General features: G+C 41.7%; 1 protein-coding gene across 3 annotated transcripts in view; it reads left to right on the top strand.

The window, feature by feature from the left end:
- polr3b (polymerase (RNA) III (DNA directed) polypeptide B) overlaps positions 1–18,784 on the top strand; it is a 46,279-nt gene that overhangs the window by 26,613 nt on the left and 882 nt on the right. For all 3 annotated transcript variants that reach the window (XM_061774285.1, XM_061774286.1, XM_061774287.1), the window contains 7 exons: positions 625–783; positions 1,695–1,812; positions 3,599–3,741; positions 8,026–8,129; positions 15,726–15,892; positions 16,508–16,621; positions 16,714–16,887. In XM_061774285.1, coding sequence (XP_061630269.1) covers positions 625–783; positions 1,695–1,812; positions 3,599–3,741; positions 8,026–8,129; positions 15,726–15,892; positions 16,508–16,621; positions 16,714–16,887 — 979 coding nt within the window. The remainder of the gene's footprint in view (positions 1–624; positions 784–1,694; positions 1,813–3,598; positions 3,742–8,025; positions 8,130–15,725; positions 15,893–16,507; positions 16,622–16,713; positions 16,888–18,784) is intronic.

Consider the following 18,784-nt stretch of genomic DNA (forward strand, 5'->3'; position numbering starts at 1 on the left):
ATATAAAAATGCTATATAACGTATATAAAAATGCTATATTCTGAACCATCTGGAATGGTTCAGAATCAATATCTATCTAATCATATAAGAAAAACATAAAAGATTAAAAAACTACATAATTTTTACCGGAGATGCTGATAAGTAATTGTATTCATGCGTTTAAATCACTACTGATGTGTTTTGCTAGTTGAAGTTGACTATAACAAGTTCTGCTTCGACCAACCAACCACCCAACCAGAGGATGTCATCACTGACCAGCTCACTGGCCTTGGGAGGACAAATTTGAAATCTGATTGGTTAAAGAAACAGTCCCATTGCTAATACACTTGAGGTTACATCAGCCAGCACTACTGATTCTGAAGGCCCTGGACAGAATATAGTGACATGGCAACACATAAAGGTTGAAATCTCATTGGACAAAAAAATCTTAACATCCACATACACATACTGGAAGCAGTGCAGCGAAGAGAAATGCTACAAAATGAAGAGAATAGACTGTTGTCAACAAATTCATTGAATTTCATTGAACAAATCTTAAATTTAGGTTGTAAATGGAGGTCAGTGCTTCCGCTAGTGTTGCTGTCCCTGACCGCTCACCACTTCTTATACCAACTTCACCTCCAGGCTTTGGTCGTTGTCTTGTGTACAAAAACGCCAAGTGCACGCTGCGGCGTTACACCAATCAAACCTTCGACAAGGTCCTGGGCCCCATGCTTGACGCTGCCACCAGAAAGCCCATCTGGAGGCACAACATCCTGGACGCTGACGGGATCTGCTCTCCTGGTGAGTATGTACACAGCAATTGCATGTTGCCCAGCATGCTTTGCTGTGCTTATCTATATTGAACTATTATTAATACACCAAACCCTTGCTATTTGCATCCACCTTTAGCTGATTGCCCCCGAATGGTTATAATTTCCTATATTACTAGTTTAAACTATAAATAAGCCACGAACTATGATTCTGAAACAGTTTAATAGCTTTTCAAACTTATCTTACAACATTACCCCTAAAAATTTGGAAAAAAAATGGAGACGAAATATGTGTGTATATCACCTTCGTAACCAGTAAAAATGCAATTGTCAAGCAATAACGAAACCTCTGTCATTCGTTAACTTGAGCTTTTTGATAGCCACTCAACAGAGCAGAAACATGGCGAAGACTCATCATAACTTCCGCTACAACCCTGGCTAAACTTGCCTCCTCCCGACTTACAAGGATCATTAATGAGTCAAAGTGCACCACTTCAACACACATCCTTGACACCAATTTCCACTTTCCTATTAGCCTGCGCTTTGCCGCCATCTTGTGGCATTTTAGGGCTCAATATATTAATGAGAGGGAAAATAATAATCACTGATTTTTTTGTTTTATTTCCACTAAGCAGTACAATTTGACACACTTTGTTTTGCATTTCCGTACGTAAATACCAATACCAAAATAATGAACCAATTGTTGGCACCCTTCCACAAAACGAAAGTAATATCATAAAAAAATATAAAACAATCAAATGGAAAACAGTAAGTTGGTAACTGAGCATGTTTTCGTGTGCTGTGTGACCATGTATTCTCACACTGTCCAGCAAACTAGTTCTTTGTGCGCCATTCGGAACCTCAAAACTGTCGCTTCCGTCGTAAACCGAGAACCCCCTGTAACTAGCAACTGTGTTTTTGTGCTTCTGTGTTGTGCTGCAGGTGAGCGAGTGGAGAACAAGCAGGTGCTTGTCAACAAATCCATGCCGACCGTCACTCAGACGCCACTGGAGGGCAGCACCCAGCCAGGCCAGCCTCAGTACAGAGAAGTGCCCATCAGGTGAGCTTAATACGCCATCCATTCGTTTTGCTTATCCTTTTCAGAGTTGCAGGGAGCTGGAGCCTCTCCCAGCTGACTTCAGGCGAAAGACAGACTACACCCTCGACTAGCCATCAGTCAATCAAAGGACACATTTAGAGAGAGACAACCATTCACACTCACTCTAAAGTCACTGAGGGGGAACTGTCAGGCATTTCAAAGCAATGACTCCCAACCATTGTACCATGGCACATTAGGCTACGTTCACACTGCAGGGCACGACGCTCAGTTTGGATTTTTTTGTTAAATCTGATCTTTTTATGTAGTCGTTCACGTTACATAAACCAATGCGACAATGTGCACAAAACAGGATGTCACATTGCACATGCGCACAAACACGAGGCGCCGTGTTGACGGAAGTAAATGTGGCCCCTGAAGTAGGTCTATTCATGACCCATTTGTGGCAATTTCAAGAATGTTGTGTAACCATTTTCTTATATTGATCAGTATTAAAGCATCTTCTTTGGGGCACTGATTGTGTTCTGCTCCTTCGTCCGCCGTTGCTTTTGTGGCATGTCTATTTTGTCGAACAATTGTGACGTTTGTTGCCTTTTCATGACTTATAGGTTGGATAAGCGTGACTTGCGCGTCCATATTGTAGTTGCATCAGACACATTTCCGATTTATATTCACATATGAAAGAGGCCTGGGTCTGATATGAAAAATCGGAATGGTACTGTTCATTTCACAGTGTGCAAAAAAAATCACAATTGACCTGCAGTGTGAACGTAGCCTTAATGTGCAGGTGTGTTGCGGGAAATGATCCAATTTCACTTAATTGGACCGAAAAATTGTGTGAAAAATAATGTCTTTGTACATGTATCCATGCCTGTGACTTATAGTGACATGTAGAACAAGAAAATGCTCTTCCACTCGGTGGCAAAACGTACTGCACAATTAACTTCATACTTAACTTTAATAGCTTTGTGTTCAAATAAACAGGCTCAGATTTCACACCAAGTATATTTGAGTAAACTGAGTCGTGATCATTATTTCAATATAAAATGGTGCCGTGAGTTTTTCGAGCCATCACTCTGTGATTTTTTTTTTTACATTTTTTTGTTTTTTTGTTTTGTTATTTTTATTTTGTGTTGTTACGAGCAAGCTTCAGATACACCGGTGTTTTGGTTGAGTGAAAAAGCTAGCTGCCGATGCACTATCAGCCTGTTTGTTGAAACAGTCAAACACACAAATACAAAATGAGAACACTGGCAAAGAGCTACAGTAAGCCAGAACTCTCACGGGGACTCAAGCCTGATCAAAGGTTGAAGGCACACGTACATCACTGTAGCTGTGACCCGGCTTGTACCAACATACAGCACTTACACTTAATAAAACCAGTTTAGTTCTTTACATTCTCTTATTCTTTTGTATTATTTATTTATACAAATATAGTGCTGCTTCCCTTTATTGGGAGCAAAACAAAAGTGATGGTGGTTTATAGGGGGTTGAAACGGATTACTGGCATTTTAATTCACTTCAATTGGGTAAATCGTCTTTAGAACTCCCTACCACCTGACCTCTGAAACAGCGACTCATTAACCCTCGTCAAATCCAAAATCAAGACACACCTATTCCGGACTGCCTACTCACATTAATATTCCCCATATCATTTGCCATTTAAATTGACGTTTCATTTGTATGTTATTCTTATTGAATTAAATATGTTTGTAAATCACTGACAGCATAATACACTTCCACCCATTTTCTTTTTTTGTTAATAATAAGTTGCCCTCCTGCTTTGCAGCTACAAGGGCTCAACGGACTCGTACATTGAGAAGGTGATGATCTCGTCCAACGCGGAAGACGCCTTCCTCATCAAGATTCTGCTCAGGCAGACAAGGAGGCCCGAAATCGGAGACAAGTTTAGCAGTAGGCATGGACAGAAAGGTGAGCGAGTGGCAAGTGAAGCCTGTTGCACAAGACAACTCCACAGGTTGTTGAGTCCCTTCCTCCCTCCCATGTCCTCATCCCTTCGAGAACTCTTTTCAATTAATTGGCTCTTTGTCCTGTGCCAGACTATGCAAATGTTTTACAGCCCAGCAGTATTTTGGCCTAAAAAAAAAGTGTTTACAACCTTCATTGTTGGCCGGAACCTCCCCTATAGAGGTGCCTCTATGATGATTTAATCAAGAAAAGCTAACAGGTGCCATGCATAAATTACTCTCTTCATTAAGGCGGTGGCCACAGGGCGGTCAGCTTGGGATGGGACACTGTCTTCAGTGTCGCATCGTGACTGAGAGCGCGGGGTCGCTGGAGGGTTAGTCCAGTGGGGTGGAGGGGGGGAGTTTGTCGAGGTGGTCACTTACTGCAGAGAAGCAAAAACTACCATGAACGTTAACAGGAAACCTTCATGGTTTGATGGAGGCAATTTTTCCCACATTTAACTACGTTTTAGTGAATTTAAAGCATACGGTGTCTATTAGGGCAAGTTGATATGGCTGTAGGGTTAAAAGTATTTATTTAATATTTTCACAAAAATGTAGTTTCTGATTTGAATACACTTTTTCTCCTTCCCTAATAGAAAAAGCAAGTGACAACAACATTGTTGAAAACAAGTTTCCCTTTTGTTTTTTTCCCCACTCCTGGCATTTTTATACCAGGCAATCTTTGAAACCCTTTATTTTCCCAAGTATCAACTTCCAAAGAAATCATTTCATTACAAATTATTTAAATAAAAGTTCTTCCTCTCGGGAAAAAAAAAATCCCTTTAGTCAAAATGTATGTTATTGCCAAAATTGATTATTCGGATTATTCGGCCTTACTAGTAGTCTCTTTCTAGTTTTCCAACTGAAGTATAAGTTTTTGTTATTTAATTAGAAAGTGAGTGTAAGTGTCCTCCAGCTTCTCATGACCAGTCCCATAAGTCCTGGTCAGTCGAGCAGAATAAGTTAATTATTTACTGGTCTCACACACACACACACACACATGTACACAGCTGTAGGTTGTGTATTCATGTGTGCGTGTGTGTGTGTGTGGTGAGGAGGAGGGGCTGGTCCATTGTGCAAGCCGCCAGCATGGAGCTGGAAGGGCTGTGATGGAGGGCGCTGGACCCTCACTGTTGTCTCGCCTTTCTCTGCTGATTTCATGCCTCTTTTATCATCCACTTTCATACAAAACAAACAACACTGATCACGTCTGCCATGGGAACCCCCGCCCGGTCCTCGCCGCTCACCTTCCCCAATATTTTACCCTACTTGCTATATTTTTCTTTGACACGTTAACTCCCGCCCCTACTCCTTTGACTACGCTGGCCTTCCTCCCGCTCCCATTCAGTCTGCAGCTTCCTGCTCCTGGACGACTTTCCAGTAAAACGCGGCGCTTGTTGCCGGTCAACATCCTGTCGCAACATCCTGCCCGACATTAGCAGTCAGTGGCACGGACCAGGCAGTCCAAAAAAGGGATTTATCTTTTTTTTTTTTTCCCCCTACGTGCAGAGGTTTCAGTATCTCCTTTCCAAACATTCCCCCTCCACTTCCTCTGAGCTGAACTGAGGGTCGGCCATGTATAATCCCGCTCTCGCAGTCGAGTTTAAGCACCTTTTCACTTCCTGCTCCGATTCTTTCTCTGAGCTCCTCTTTTTTTTCATTTGCAAATGGATCTACAATCTGTTTGTGCTGGCCAGGCAAGAGTGCTGCGGCCCCCCTCCGCAAACATTTGCACTCGCACTTAAACTCTCGGGCTACGGGGCTGCTTGATGAATCATAAAGGCAAGCCCGTCTGTCCACATGAGGGAGGAAATGATCCAACAGACAAAGTAGCACAACGCAAACTACAGTAGGCCCCCACTATTCGCGGGGGATAGGGATTGGGCCGGACCGCAAATAGTGAAAATCAGTGAATAATTAGAATTAAGAAAACAGTATCTATATATTTTTTAAACCCCAAAGAATACTTGAATAAATGGGGATAAACCGGCAATAACTGTTTTTGGGGTTGGTTCCCCCTAAAAGAAAAAAAAAAGAAAGAATTCAGCAAATAGGTGAGGGGCCGAACCGCGAGTGTGCGGGGTACACTGTACTGCCCAAAACATACAAATATCTGGCAGAATTGACAAATTTGGCAAAAAAATGTCAAAAATCATGCAGACAAATCTGACAAAAATCTGAAAATCACCACCGTAGGAATGTAACTCCATCGTAAACCGAGTACAACCTGTAATCAGGTTAAATCCAATATTGGATTATCAGAGTTAATCAATCATTCATACTAGGGATCAACGATAGGTAGTGGACAGATAATTATAGGCCCGATATTCGGGGTGGGGGGGACATCACACTGATTGGTCCGATATACAGTGGAACCTCGGGTTACGAAAGACTGTTGTTTGTTGAATTGTTTACGAACAATTCGGGTTTCGTACATTTTCGTGGAAAACCTACCTCTAGTTACGTTATTTTCGGTTTGCGAGCAGTCTTGGTATGAACGAACGGAAGGATCGATGTTGTGTTTCTACTCGCGAGAGATGATCATTGACTCTGGAAGTAACGCTTGGATGTAAGCTGAAAACTAGTTCGAAATCTGTTCTACGTTTAACTTCCGCCTCCATATCATCGATCATCCAATCACAAATCTAATAGCGTTTGTGATTGCTGTAAAAAAAAAAAAAAAAAAAAAAGTCTGGAAGTCATTTTATTTTTGTCAAAAAAATACTATTTACAGTATGTGTTTTATTTATTGAATTGTAGTGTCTCTTTAATTAAAACAACGAACGGTTAATGTTGGCGTAATCACGTCACAATAGATTTCGACGGAGGCGTTCGCTCGGCGTAAGTTCTGCCTCTACGCACATTCAAACAATCCAAATGCGAACAGTAGCCGCCACATTATGAATGAAGTCTGAAGGCGGTGCGCTATCGTCGCAGGAAACTTTTTCTAAAAGAGTAAACAAAGGGCTAAACAGTCAGAATGGCACCCAAGATAACAAGGGAAACTGCTAAAGATGTTAGGAAGCACTTTTCATAGATGAGCAGAAAGATCTCTGCGTTGTGCAACCGTCGTTGACTGTGCGTCATGCAATGGTAGGAAACCAGAAAAGAAACAGGCCCAAGAAAAAAAACAAAACACCTGAATCAGAATTTCCCTGTTTTATGATGTTCGACGAGACTAGCGCAAGCGCGCATCCACTACTGACGCCCGTCTGGCAGCTTGTTCAACACCCCCACCGTGCCCCCCCGCCCACGGCACTCTTTGCCCAGCCACAAATTCAAATATCTTTAAAATAAACATTAACATGAATGATCATCTGTTCTTATATTGTTTAAAATACAAAAAAACATGAATATTTGAACCTGTGTATTATTCAGATGTGTGGGGGGAAAAAAGAACATTCATGGAGTTATCAATACTATAATTTTGATTGCATCTCATCTCAAGCTCATTGTATTTGTGTATAGTGAAAATAAATACACATTCTTTTATTCTTATATTACCTGTTATACATATGAAATATGATAATAAATTATGATCTATTCCCATCCTATCTAGTCCTATTAATTTGATTTCATATGAATAAAAAAGTATTCTATTATCTGACCTGTTTGATATAAAATACCATTTTTTTACAATCTACGTAAGGTCCCCACTCCAGCTTTCCATCAATTTGAGGGTTCTTGGCCTGGAAATCGTTGAATACCCCTGATATAAACCTTTCTAAAAATTATATCAGCTATCGCTATCAGTTTTGGAGAAGCAGCAAGTTATCGGTGGCAAAAAAACAGTTATCGTGCACCCCTAACTCATGCCTTGTCATTATAATATAAGGATTTAGTTGTTTTGACTTATTTTTTTCGAGATCTAATAGCTTGTGTTCACCATATTTGCGGGGGATAGAGACTGAGCCCTGACACGAATAATGAAAAAAAAACACGGAAAGTTGACCCTCCCACCTCAACATGCAAACTCCACACAGGCGGGGCCGGGGATTGAACCCAGGTCCTCAGAACTGTGAGGCAGACGCTCTAACCAGCCTTCACCGTGCCGCGGTATGTAAACCTATAAAATAAAAATAAAAATAAATAAAATAAAATAAATATCGCTCCAAAAAAATGCGATATAGCGTGACGTGAATGATAATCTGCAATATAGTGAGGGAACACTAAATGCAATGGGAGGTGACAAAGCAGTAATAATGATACTTTAAAAAAATAACATGTTTGTGTTTGTATATTTCAGGTGTTTGTGGCCTCATCGTCCCCCAAGAGGACATGCCTTTCTGTGACACGGGCATTTGTCCTGACATCATCATGAACCCACACGGCTATCCTTCCCGAATGACGGTATGCTGTTTTCACCATCTATTGCTACTACCGGGGGTCCTCAGTGTATGACGGTGCTGACGTGCAATTTTGCGGTCACAAATGGCACCTAATGAACTAGTTTGAGCAGCTATGGAAGAATACGTGGTCTGTTTTTCATTTGATTGTTTTGTGTGTATATGTGTGTATATATATATATATATATATGGCCTAAAAGTGTTTTTCATACAAATATTTTCTGTAATTATGACTTTACTGCTTTGTTAGCGGAGGTTAGTGATAGACTACAGCGCATGCCAGTGAACAAATTCGGGTTAGGTTGAAACTCTGCCATAAACCCGAGGGCCCCTGTACTATGTACTTCTAATATGATATATGCATTTTGTATTTTTAGCACTTTTTTCAAAGAACTATGAGACGCTTTACCGAAACATTTAAAAACAAGCATGTCAAAAGTTAATCACCTTCAAGTTACAAAAGGAAGCATAATAAAAGGTAAAAGTACCGTATATTACAGTTACTATCTATTGAAACAGTCAGGAAAATAAAAGGAGCCCAGTGATAGTGATGGCCTCGGCATACATGGATACAGCTGCGGTTGTTGGTAAAGCGCTCGCCAAATCAAGTCGAGTTGAGTTGAGAAATGAAATGAAATGGGTTTGGAAACTTTCAAGTGCTTGCCAAAGCAACAGGTGGGTCCATAATTGCGAAGTATACGGAAATTTGTGCCACTCAGGTCAAGATGAAGGAGGTTTATTTTACTTTATTAGTCCCGAAATGGGGGTAGTCCAGTTTTACAGCAGCAAAGCACACAGTAGCAGCACACAAGAATAATATAATAATAATCATATCATCCATCGGTTTTCTATAGCGCTTGTCCTCATTTGGGTCTCTGTTGAGCTGGAAACTATCCCAGCCACCTTGGAGTGAGTGGCGGGGTACACCCTGGACTGGTCGGCAGCCAATCACAGCGCAAATAGAGACAAACAAGCATTCACACTCACATTTACACCTATGGGCAATTTAGAATCTCCAGGGAATCAAAATGCCTACTTTTGGAATGTGGTAGGAAGCCGGAGTACCCAGAGAAAACCCACATAAGCATGGGAAGGACATGCATTTGAAGATTCAAACCCTGAACATCAGAACTGGGAGACAGATGTGGTAACTAACTTAACTAACTTACAAGTCTGACATGATAACCACAATATATACAGTATGCAGCATACAACAAATCAAGAAATGGGGGAAGAAGTTAGGGCTGCAACAACGAATTGAAAAATATAAAAATTGATAATTACAAGTGTTGGAATTGTATTTCATTATCGAATGGTCAGTCATCCTGTGCTGCTGATGTGTGTGTGTGTGTGTGTGTGTGTACCTTGTATTGGCGAGAGTGCGCTGTTCCTGCTATGTGCCGCTTAGGGGCAGTGTGGTGCACGCATGCAGATAACACAACTTCATCAGAATGCCTCAGACCTAGTGATGGGCACGGCAGTTCTTTGGAGTGTACTGAATCATTCGAATCAGTTCTGTAAAAAGATTTGTTCAAAAGATTCATTCACCGAATCGTTCAGTTCTTTTTCATAAAATCAATCGTGCTTCCTCATTTAGTGAATTGACCCTTCTGTCATGACTCGTGAACATGCGTGCAGCGAGCTCAGCTACCGAACATCCTTCCGACAACTAGGGTCTCGATGGCCGGCGTGACTTTTCTGCATTCCACCGCGGTGGACAGCGTCGCTGACACCAGCACCCGGGCTTCCTGCTCACTCACCTTACTGTTATTGTCATCTGATTAGTGGAAAGCGTCTTTGAGTGTCTTGAGAAGCGCTATATGTTTAATGTAGTAGTATTATTATTATTATTAAATAAAAAGCTTTAATCGCATTAGAGACACAGAGAGAATGATATCTGTATGTATTTCAAATGTGTGCTTGTTTTCATGTGCTTGACTGACTCAACATTAGCCGTTAGCTTGAAGAAAGGGCTGCTAGTGAAAGCTGTCCCCGCGAGGACGTCGGGACTTGCGGTTAAAATCACTCATGAATATGTTCACTGCATAGTACGCAGAGGTGGGTAGAGTAGCCAAATATTGTGCTCAAGTAAGAGTACTGTTACTTGAGAATAATATGACTCAAGTAAAAGTAAAAAAGTAGTCATCCAAATATTTACTTGAGTAAGAAAGTACTCAATGAAAAAAATACTCAAGTAAAGAGTAACTTCTGATTTTTTTTTTTTTTGAGAATAAAAACATGAGAATAAAAACATAATAATATATGGGAGTCGACACACACCTGCCACCATTTACATTTTTAACTTCCCAAAAACCAACAGCACATGCATTGGGCCCTACAGAAACATTATTTGCTTTATTCGCTTAAATGACTTCATGAAGAAGCTGTTTGCTGAACAGACTTGGTGATTGTGTGTGTGTGACACGACAGGGATAGTGCTAATTTTGCCATTCCACTGCCAAAACCACAATAGAAACATCTGTAACTTACCACAAGGTGTTTTGTCAAGTTAGAAGTGGGCTGAAATATCCAAGTTCGGCAGTCACAATTTAAGAGCTGCATGATAATGCTGTTGCTATTGGTAGTCTGTAAAATAAACAGTCGCGCGCTGTTTTTTCCCCCCAAAATGAGTCATTTTGATTCGCGAAGGCTACGTGCGCAGTCATGTGACTGCCTTGTGTCGTCTGATTGGTGAAAAATTTGTCATTTTGATTGGCCCGCGAAGACTACGTGCGCAGTCATGTGACTGCCTTGTGTCGTCTGATTGGTGAAAAATGAGTCATTTTGATTGGCTCGCGAAGGCTACGTGTATTGTCATGTGACTACCTTGTGTCGTCTGATTGGTGAATTGGCGTCAAATGACATTAGTGATCCTGTTTGATTGGCGTAACGGGCGCCCTATGCGGAAGTCGAAGATGGAATCTAAAAATAATGAATAAATGAAAGTAGCAAAGGGCATGTCAATCATTGTAATGAAGTAAAAGTATCGATCCTTGCAGTATCGATCCTGTTGCCCATTACTACCTACCTCTCGTAGTGTGTCATTCCTTGCGCAAACGAATCACTCATCGTTGTAGTACGTCGCTCCTTAGCGGATCACAAACGAAGTTCAACGAACGAATCACTTGTGTCTAACGAATCGCGAACGATAAATTCAGTACACCAGTTCACAGAACGAATCACTCTTTAGTTCTTCAGTATGCCAGTTCACTGAACGAATCAATCTTCAGTTCTCCAGTACATTCAGTTCACTTATGTCCCTCCCCCGCCTGCACGGCGCTGCCTGACGCTGGCTGCTCATTGGTCATTTGCCGAAGTCAGTGAAAATGCTGGCGAATCACAAATCACTTGGCAGTACGTTTAATGACGTCCCGCCCCCACATCCACACTGGCTGCTCATTGGTCATTCGCCGAAGATTCGGAAGTGAGTGACAAAACGCTTCAGCAGTTCCGTTTCCGCTCCCAGTCGACTCACTCGCCTCAAGGCGGCGGCGGCAGCCATGCTCAAAGAACAAATTATTTCATGAACTGATTCAGTTCAGGGCGGCACGGTGGCCGACTGGTTAGAGCGTCAGCCTCACAGTTCTGAGGACCCGGGTTCAATCCCCGGCCCCTCCTGTGTGGAGTTTGCATGTTCTCCCCGTGCCTGCGTGGATTTTCTCCGGGTACTCCGGTTTCCTCCCACATCCCAAAAACATGCATGAATTGGAGACTCTAAATTGCCCGTAGGCATGACTGTGAGTGCGAATGGTTGTTTGTTCCTATGTGCCCTGCGATTGGCTGGCAACCAGTTCAGGGTGTACCCCGCCTCCTGCCCGATGACAGCTGGGATAGGCTCCAGCACGCCCGCGACCCTAGTGCGGAGAAGTGGCTCAGAAAATGGATGGATGGATGGATTCTGTTCAGTTCATTCATGAAAAAGACCCGTTCTTCTGAACGAAACGCTCGCGAATGAAACAACACTACTCAGACCAGAAGAAGAAAATTGCGAAACGAGTAAAAAAAAATACTTATTCACAGAGTACAAAGAATATATGACTGAGTATTGTCTTATTACCTGTCTGTATGTGTTACTACAGCCTTTTTGAGTGAATATTCGTTATTTGAAGGTAAATCCTCCCCATGCTCTCTAATGCAAATTTTTGCATTACGTGCTAGCATTTAGCAGGCAATTTATGTATTTTAATTTTTTTAGTAATTACTGTTTGCATTATATTAAATTATACAAAGTGTGTAATTATTTTTGTGTTTACTTTTACAGTCAACTTCAACTTGAGTGTCAATGAACAGCTTAAAGCAAGCAGTTTGACTCTTTCAGAATTTCTTACTTTAAGAGCTCTGGGATGTTCACTCAGCAACCTGTTTGTGCACTGCCAATTTGACAATGTCCTGTTTTTTAATAAAAAGGAATGGAAATGAAAACTTTTTTATCCGATTTATTGATTAATCAAAAAAAAATAATCGACCGATTAATCGATTATGGAAATAATAGTTAGTTGCAGCCTTAATAGAAGGACAGTCATACCTTCCCTGACAAGTTTATTTCATTCTGTGACCAAGCTTGAAACTCAATTTGCTGGTACAACAAATCATTTTTGTCTTTTTAAGTTAATTGAAATGCCATTAATCTGTTCCAGGCCCCAAAATACAATTGCAATACAATAAAATTACAAGTGCAATTAATATACGCCTTTAAAGGGCGTGACCTAGTGAGTGACTACAGGAGTCTGAGTGGAGTTAGCTGATTGGTCTGCATGTGAGCATCTGGATTTGAGTTGTGGCCTACAGCAACTCCTTGCGAGTGTTCTCAATTTGTATTTGTGCATATGACTATTTATCCCGTTCAGTACATGGCAGGAAGTGCATCAGCGGCTTTCATTACCGTACCTTGATTTGTATTTTGATTTGTTTTTACTTTGTTCAGTCGAGCATGGATGTATCTGAAGCTCACTCGTAATTCAAATTTGAGCTTGCAACACAAAGCAAAATATCGACCAAGCAACAGGTCGTAACTTGAACGCCCAAGTGTTTGGGCACTGGTAAATCAAGGTACCACTATACTTGAAATGCACAAAAAAGTGAAAAAAATTGTCATAGAGAGGCATTTTGACATGGAGTTTAACTAAAGATAAAACAAAGACTCCCAATTTGTGGGAGAATATTTTATTCAAAACTGTATCTCTTTGTGTGTATCCCATCAGGGTGACAAAAGCCTCATTATCTCCTCCTGAGGTTATCATTCTCTCCCAGAGCCCCCATCCTTTTGACTGAATGACAGTTTGACTGCACCGCACAAACAGATTGTCGTTGCCATGGCGACGGACGCCAACTGAGTGTTACAAGTTTTATCAAACGTGCACAGAAGACGTTTGAAGCGTCTCTGCCTGTAAAATCAGCGGTGATCTTTACTGCTCAAGTTGCCGCTGCCAGCGCGGTTGCTAGCTGCTGCCGTCACCATGGCGAGCGTTCAGCAATGTTTGGCTGTGGAGGACGTCACCCAAAGAGGAGAGTAGGTGTAGGCTTTTTGTATGGTAGGGTCAGGGGTTGTGCGGGTGAGACCTCAGCAGAATTGCCGAAATCAGTCATCCTCACGCCAGGGGTATACCTATTACCTTTGGCAGTAATTCGCAAAAAGTGTACCATGAGAGACCATCAGGTTTTATTCAGTTTCACGTAATGGTCCTAAAATTAGGATTTATTTACAACAAGTAATAGATCTCTGTTCTATGCCAGCAATGTATAGTGACAGACAGAACAATTAAATGCTCTTCCACTCGATGGCACAAGGTACATTTAACCTAAACAAGTTTTTTTATACGAACCATCATTTGGATGCTTTTTTTTTTTTTGCTTTGACTTGCGTACGCAAACTTGAGATACAAGCGCTATTATTATTGTATTCAGGTGATTTTTAGCAAACTCCATGCGGGCCTGCATGCATCTTGCACTGAGGAGAGGCTTCCGTCGGGCCACTCTGCCATAAAGCCCCGACTGATGGAGGGCTGCAGTGATGGTTGACTTTCTAGAAATTTCTCCCATCTCCCGAGTGCATCATCTCAAAAATGTTTGCTTAGTTTAAATAACGGGTGTCCAAATTATGAACATCCATTTTCTTACCAGCCCGTGGCATAGACTAAAATGAACATTCAATTGTGCGTTCTTTTTAACCAGTATCAATATCAAACCTATGAACTAAAAGGCAGTGTGTCTGGAACTTACCCAATTGACTTAATATTCATTAATTAATGTTTCAGCTAAAAGTTAAATATAGCATTGTTAAAGTCTTTTAATCACATCAAATGGTTTAGATGTGCAAGTTTTAAATTTACTTCCTGTTTTAAGCTTGTAGCCTTTTATTTTGAAGGGTACGCACTCGCACTCAGCATTTTGGCACGAAAAGTAACTTCACATGACATCAGTGAATTTTGAAAACGAAAGTAATGGAACCAAATGCTGTAAAATTTGTTTCCTTACCCACCGATGAGGCACAAGGTTTGTATTTGTGAGACAACGTTTATGTGAATTTTGTCCCAATTCATTGTGATGTAAAGTTGCTAGTTTGACCTTTGTTGAAGTTTTAGCTCAATGTTGATCTTTTTTTTTTTTTTCTGTCATTGGCTCTTACATCGGTTTGAAGACTAAAGTAAATGCTAAAAACCATCAGTGCAAAAGTGCAACCAACCGTTTACCTTGTTAGCTGCTTCAGTGTTGCCATAGACGTATTTTATTGTTTCACTCACCCAATTGACTGAGAGTTGACTTCACTGAAGCTCTGCGCAGTGTCGGCTGAGGCTTGGAGCGGGAGGGAGCATGTCAGACTTCTACACATCGTGTAAGCCTCCTTTGCACATTCATTCATTCATTCATCTTCCGTTCTGCTTATCCTCACTAGGGTCGCGGGCGTGCTGGAGCCTATCCAAGCTATCTTCGGACGAGAGGCGGGGTACACCCTGAATTGGTCGCCAGCCAATCACAGAACACATATAAACAAACAACCATTCGCACTCACATTCACACCTACGGGCAATTTCGAGTCTTCAATTAACCTACCCTGCATGTTTTTGTGATGTGGGAGGAAACCGGAGTGCCCGGAGGAAACCCATACAGGCACGGGGAGAACATGCAAACTCCACACAGGCGGGGCCAGGATTTGAATCCCAGTCCTCAGAACTGTGAGGCAGATGTGCTAACCAGTCGTCCACCGTGCTGCCCCCTCCTTTGCACAATATAATCTTGGTCCAAGTGTTTCACTGAGGCAACTGGTCATTAATTTTAACAAAGTTAAGACACTTGTTTGGCGCCACCGTTGGGCATAAACACGTCATCGTGCGCGTTCTTCTTCATTGGTTTTCGCCACTCTCTTCTTCGGGGTCGGCGGACTGTAGGCCTCGATACTGGGAACTGAAACTATTAAATTTGAATGATTCCGGGAGAACCGGAGCCTTAGTCCTGGTTCCAATCGGTTCTCGATTCTCGATGCCCAACCCTAGACCTGGCTCAATGAAAGTTGGAAAGCCTGATCCAATGTATATTCTGGTAACGAGGAAGGGAACATAAATCACACACAGATGCGCTAATGAACACAACCTGTTCGTCCCAGGTGGGGAAGCTTATTGAACTGCTGGCCGGCAAGGCGGGAGTCCTAGACGGACGCTTCCACTACGGGACGGCCTTCGGGGGCAGCAAGGTGAAGGATGTGTGCGAGGACCTGATCCGCTATGGATATAACTACCAAGGGAAGGACTATGTCACCTCTGGCATCACTGGGTAATAGATGACCATAAGCATCACATTGCATTCTTTATTGAAATGTTGTCCTTTATTATTGTGCAGTGAACCACCATTTGTAGCCAGGGATTTGTTCCAGACCCACCCGCAATAGATGAAAATCCGCAATAATGAGAGACCATTTAGAATTTTTTTTTTAGTTTTGCCCATCCCACATGCTTTAAACACATTTTAACTAGGGCCCGACCGATATAGTTTTGAGGCCGATGCCGATATTTGGCAGAATAAAATTCAGATAACCGATGTGTTAATATATAAAAAATAAATAAGGAGCTGATGTCGGCCACTTACACGCAGACTAACCGGCCAGCCTGACTCCAGCTCCTGATGTCGCTCACTAGGCCACGGCTCTTAAAGGCGCACATCCAACACATGATCAGTTAACTGTTTTAATTTACATTTACTTTTATGATGTTTTTTTTTTTTAATATATGTCTGTGCTCAGTATGATGCAGTTGTATGCCACTGCCAGCTACAACCGCAATAATCTTTAATCGACAATCTCTTTGACATTGTCAATCAAATTTGTTTTTCATTCTTTTCTTTTCTTTTTTTTTTTTTTTTTTTAAATCGGCTTATATTGTATCCCCTCAGGGAGCCTCTGGAGGCATACATCTACTTTGGACCTGTGTATTACCAAAAGCTGAAGCACATGGTCTTGGACAAGATGCATGCTCGAGCGCGTGGTCCCCGAGCCGTCCTAACCAGGTAGCTTCTTCTTGTACATCCACAACATTTTGGAGGGGGTTGAACAAAGAACACTTTTTAGTAATTTCTTTTTTTCCCCATGTCGTCTTAAGGCAACCGACGGAGGGCCGCTCCAGAGACGGAGGTCTGCGTCTGGGCGAGATGGAGCGCGACTGTCTGATCGGTTATGGTGCCAGCATGTTGCTGCTCGAGCGCCTCATGATCTCTAGCGATGCCTTTGAGGTGGACGTGTGCGGACAGTGTGGTCTTCTGGGATACTCCGGCTGGTATGACATACAACAGCGCGAGTTTATCATAGGGGCACTTGTAAAATGTGTAGGCAATCATAATTCAAGTGTGCAATGAATGCAAACCACTTGTAAGGCGGAATTAGTGGAAGCCCTCAGCTTTGTCCATTTGGTGAAGTACAGTGAACTCCTGTTTATCTATACATTCCGTACACACTAGCAATATAGAGACCTTATGGAAAAAAAAAAAAAAAAATTTTTTTTTTTTATAGTTTTACCCCTCCCACACCCATTAAATTTTAAACTTAAAACTTTTTTTTTTTTTCAAGAATACATTTGTGCCCCCACTAGTCTAAACACGGTATTCTGATTACTATTGCGTTCGTGGAATAAGAATTAAACAGATTAATAAATTTTCAATCATTTCAGGGCGCGGAAAATTAAAGTCACGATGCGTCTCGGGCCTTTTGAATGTAACAGGACCAAACCCACAAAAGAGGTAGCAGACACCCCGTGTATGCTGTGATAGCTAGCATAACTGTGGGTTGATCAGATGATGGTTTAAACCCAAACTGTATAGAATTTTGCTAGCATGTTGAAGTTAATTGTAAAACTCACACATAAAAACATACAAGCAAATAAGTAGCCTTTCGGCGAAATTCGCCATTTTGAACTCAAAACAAGCCGTTTACGTGAATCGTATAGATCCGATAGGTTTTTCTTGGAGGGGATGGCGCAGTCGCTGATGTCATAGATTGTTTCATACTCCTTGAACGCTGGCAGCTTAGATCCATTCCACACAGATGTTATTTATTAATATTACTCCGCGGCGGACTAATATGCGCCCGCATCGGCCTGAGGTTCTACCTGTGCGTTCGAGACCTGCTTTGTTTGGATAAGTCACAGGAGTTGACGAGACCAGAAAAAAACACTTCCGCCGCTTCTGCTGTGAAGAAGTAACGGTACTTTTACTTCGTTACAATGCTCTAAATGTGGCTCGCTACATTTATTTATCAATTATTGCTTATTTATCAACTATTTCGTGCGTGAGACTACGACTTTGACTTCCGCATTGGCTGCTGTTTGCGTCAATCCAATTTAAGCGCTAGTGACGTTAAGTCTAGTTCACCAATCAAACGACAAGAAAGTCACATGACCTCACACAACGTCTTCCATTGGGCTTCCCGGGCACAGGTATTAAAACTAGATAAGCCAGCTCGACTGTCGTACCTACGTGGCGTCTATGTTGGGAAGGTCGTCGTTACCATGACGGCAACGGCGCGCTACTCGTGTTTACATTTAGACAAACAAAAACAACAGCTTTCATGTATTGTAGTATTCGTCTGGTACTGCCTGCCCAAACGTGGATATTTTAGCTCAATTCTAACTTGAGAAAACACCGTGCAGTAAATTGCAGATGTTTTGTTGTGGTTTTCACTGTGCATACACACACGCACGCATGCACACACACACACACAGCAATATCAGAATTTGTACATTCTCATTTTATTTTGTAATTATTTTTTTATTGATGTTCACGCTTTGGTTAAAACAATCTGGAGTTACTTTTACTCAATATTTGAGTAATTATTTCACTGTGTATCTTTTACTCTTAAATAATTTTTTGGAGGACTACTTTTTACTTGTGTCACATTATTGTCAAGTAACAGTACTCTTACTTGAGTACAATGTTTGGCTACTCTAACTACCTCTGGAGCGGACATCCTCTATTTTTACTATTTTTTTCTCATCAAATCAGCCAGTGTCGTATTTGTTGCACTGGTCTTTTGTATTTTCGCGTTGAGGTGTTGCGGGTCGTGGCCCTGGTTGTGGTCCCAGCCGAACCGCGAAGCACACGTTACATCGGCGAGTTGATCCGCTAGTACATCTTGTACTTATTAGGAAATGCAGCTACAATTATCTAATTAGGTTACGG

Source organism: Phyllopteryx taeniolatus, chromosome 5, assembly GCF_024500385.1.
Source record: "Phyllopteryx taeniolatus isolate TA_2022b chromosome 5, UOR_Ptae_1.2, whole genome shotgun sequence".
Lineage (NCBI taxonomy): Eukaryota > Metazoa > Chordata > Actinopteri > Syngnathiformes > Syngnathidae > Phyllopteryx > Phyllopteryx taeniolatus.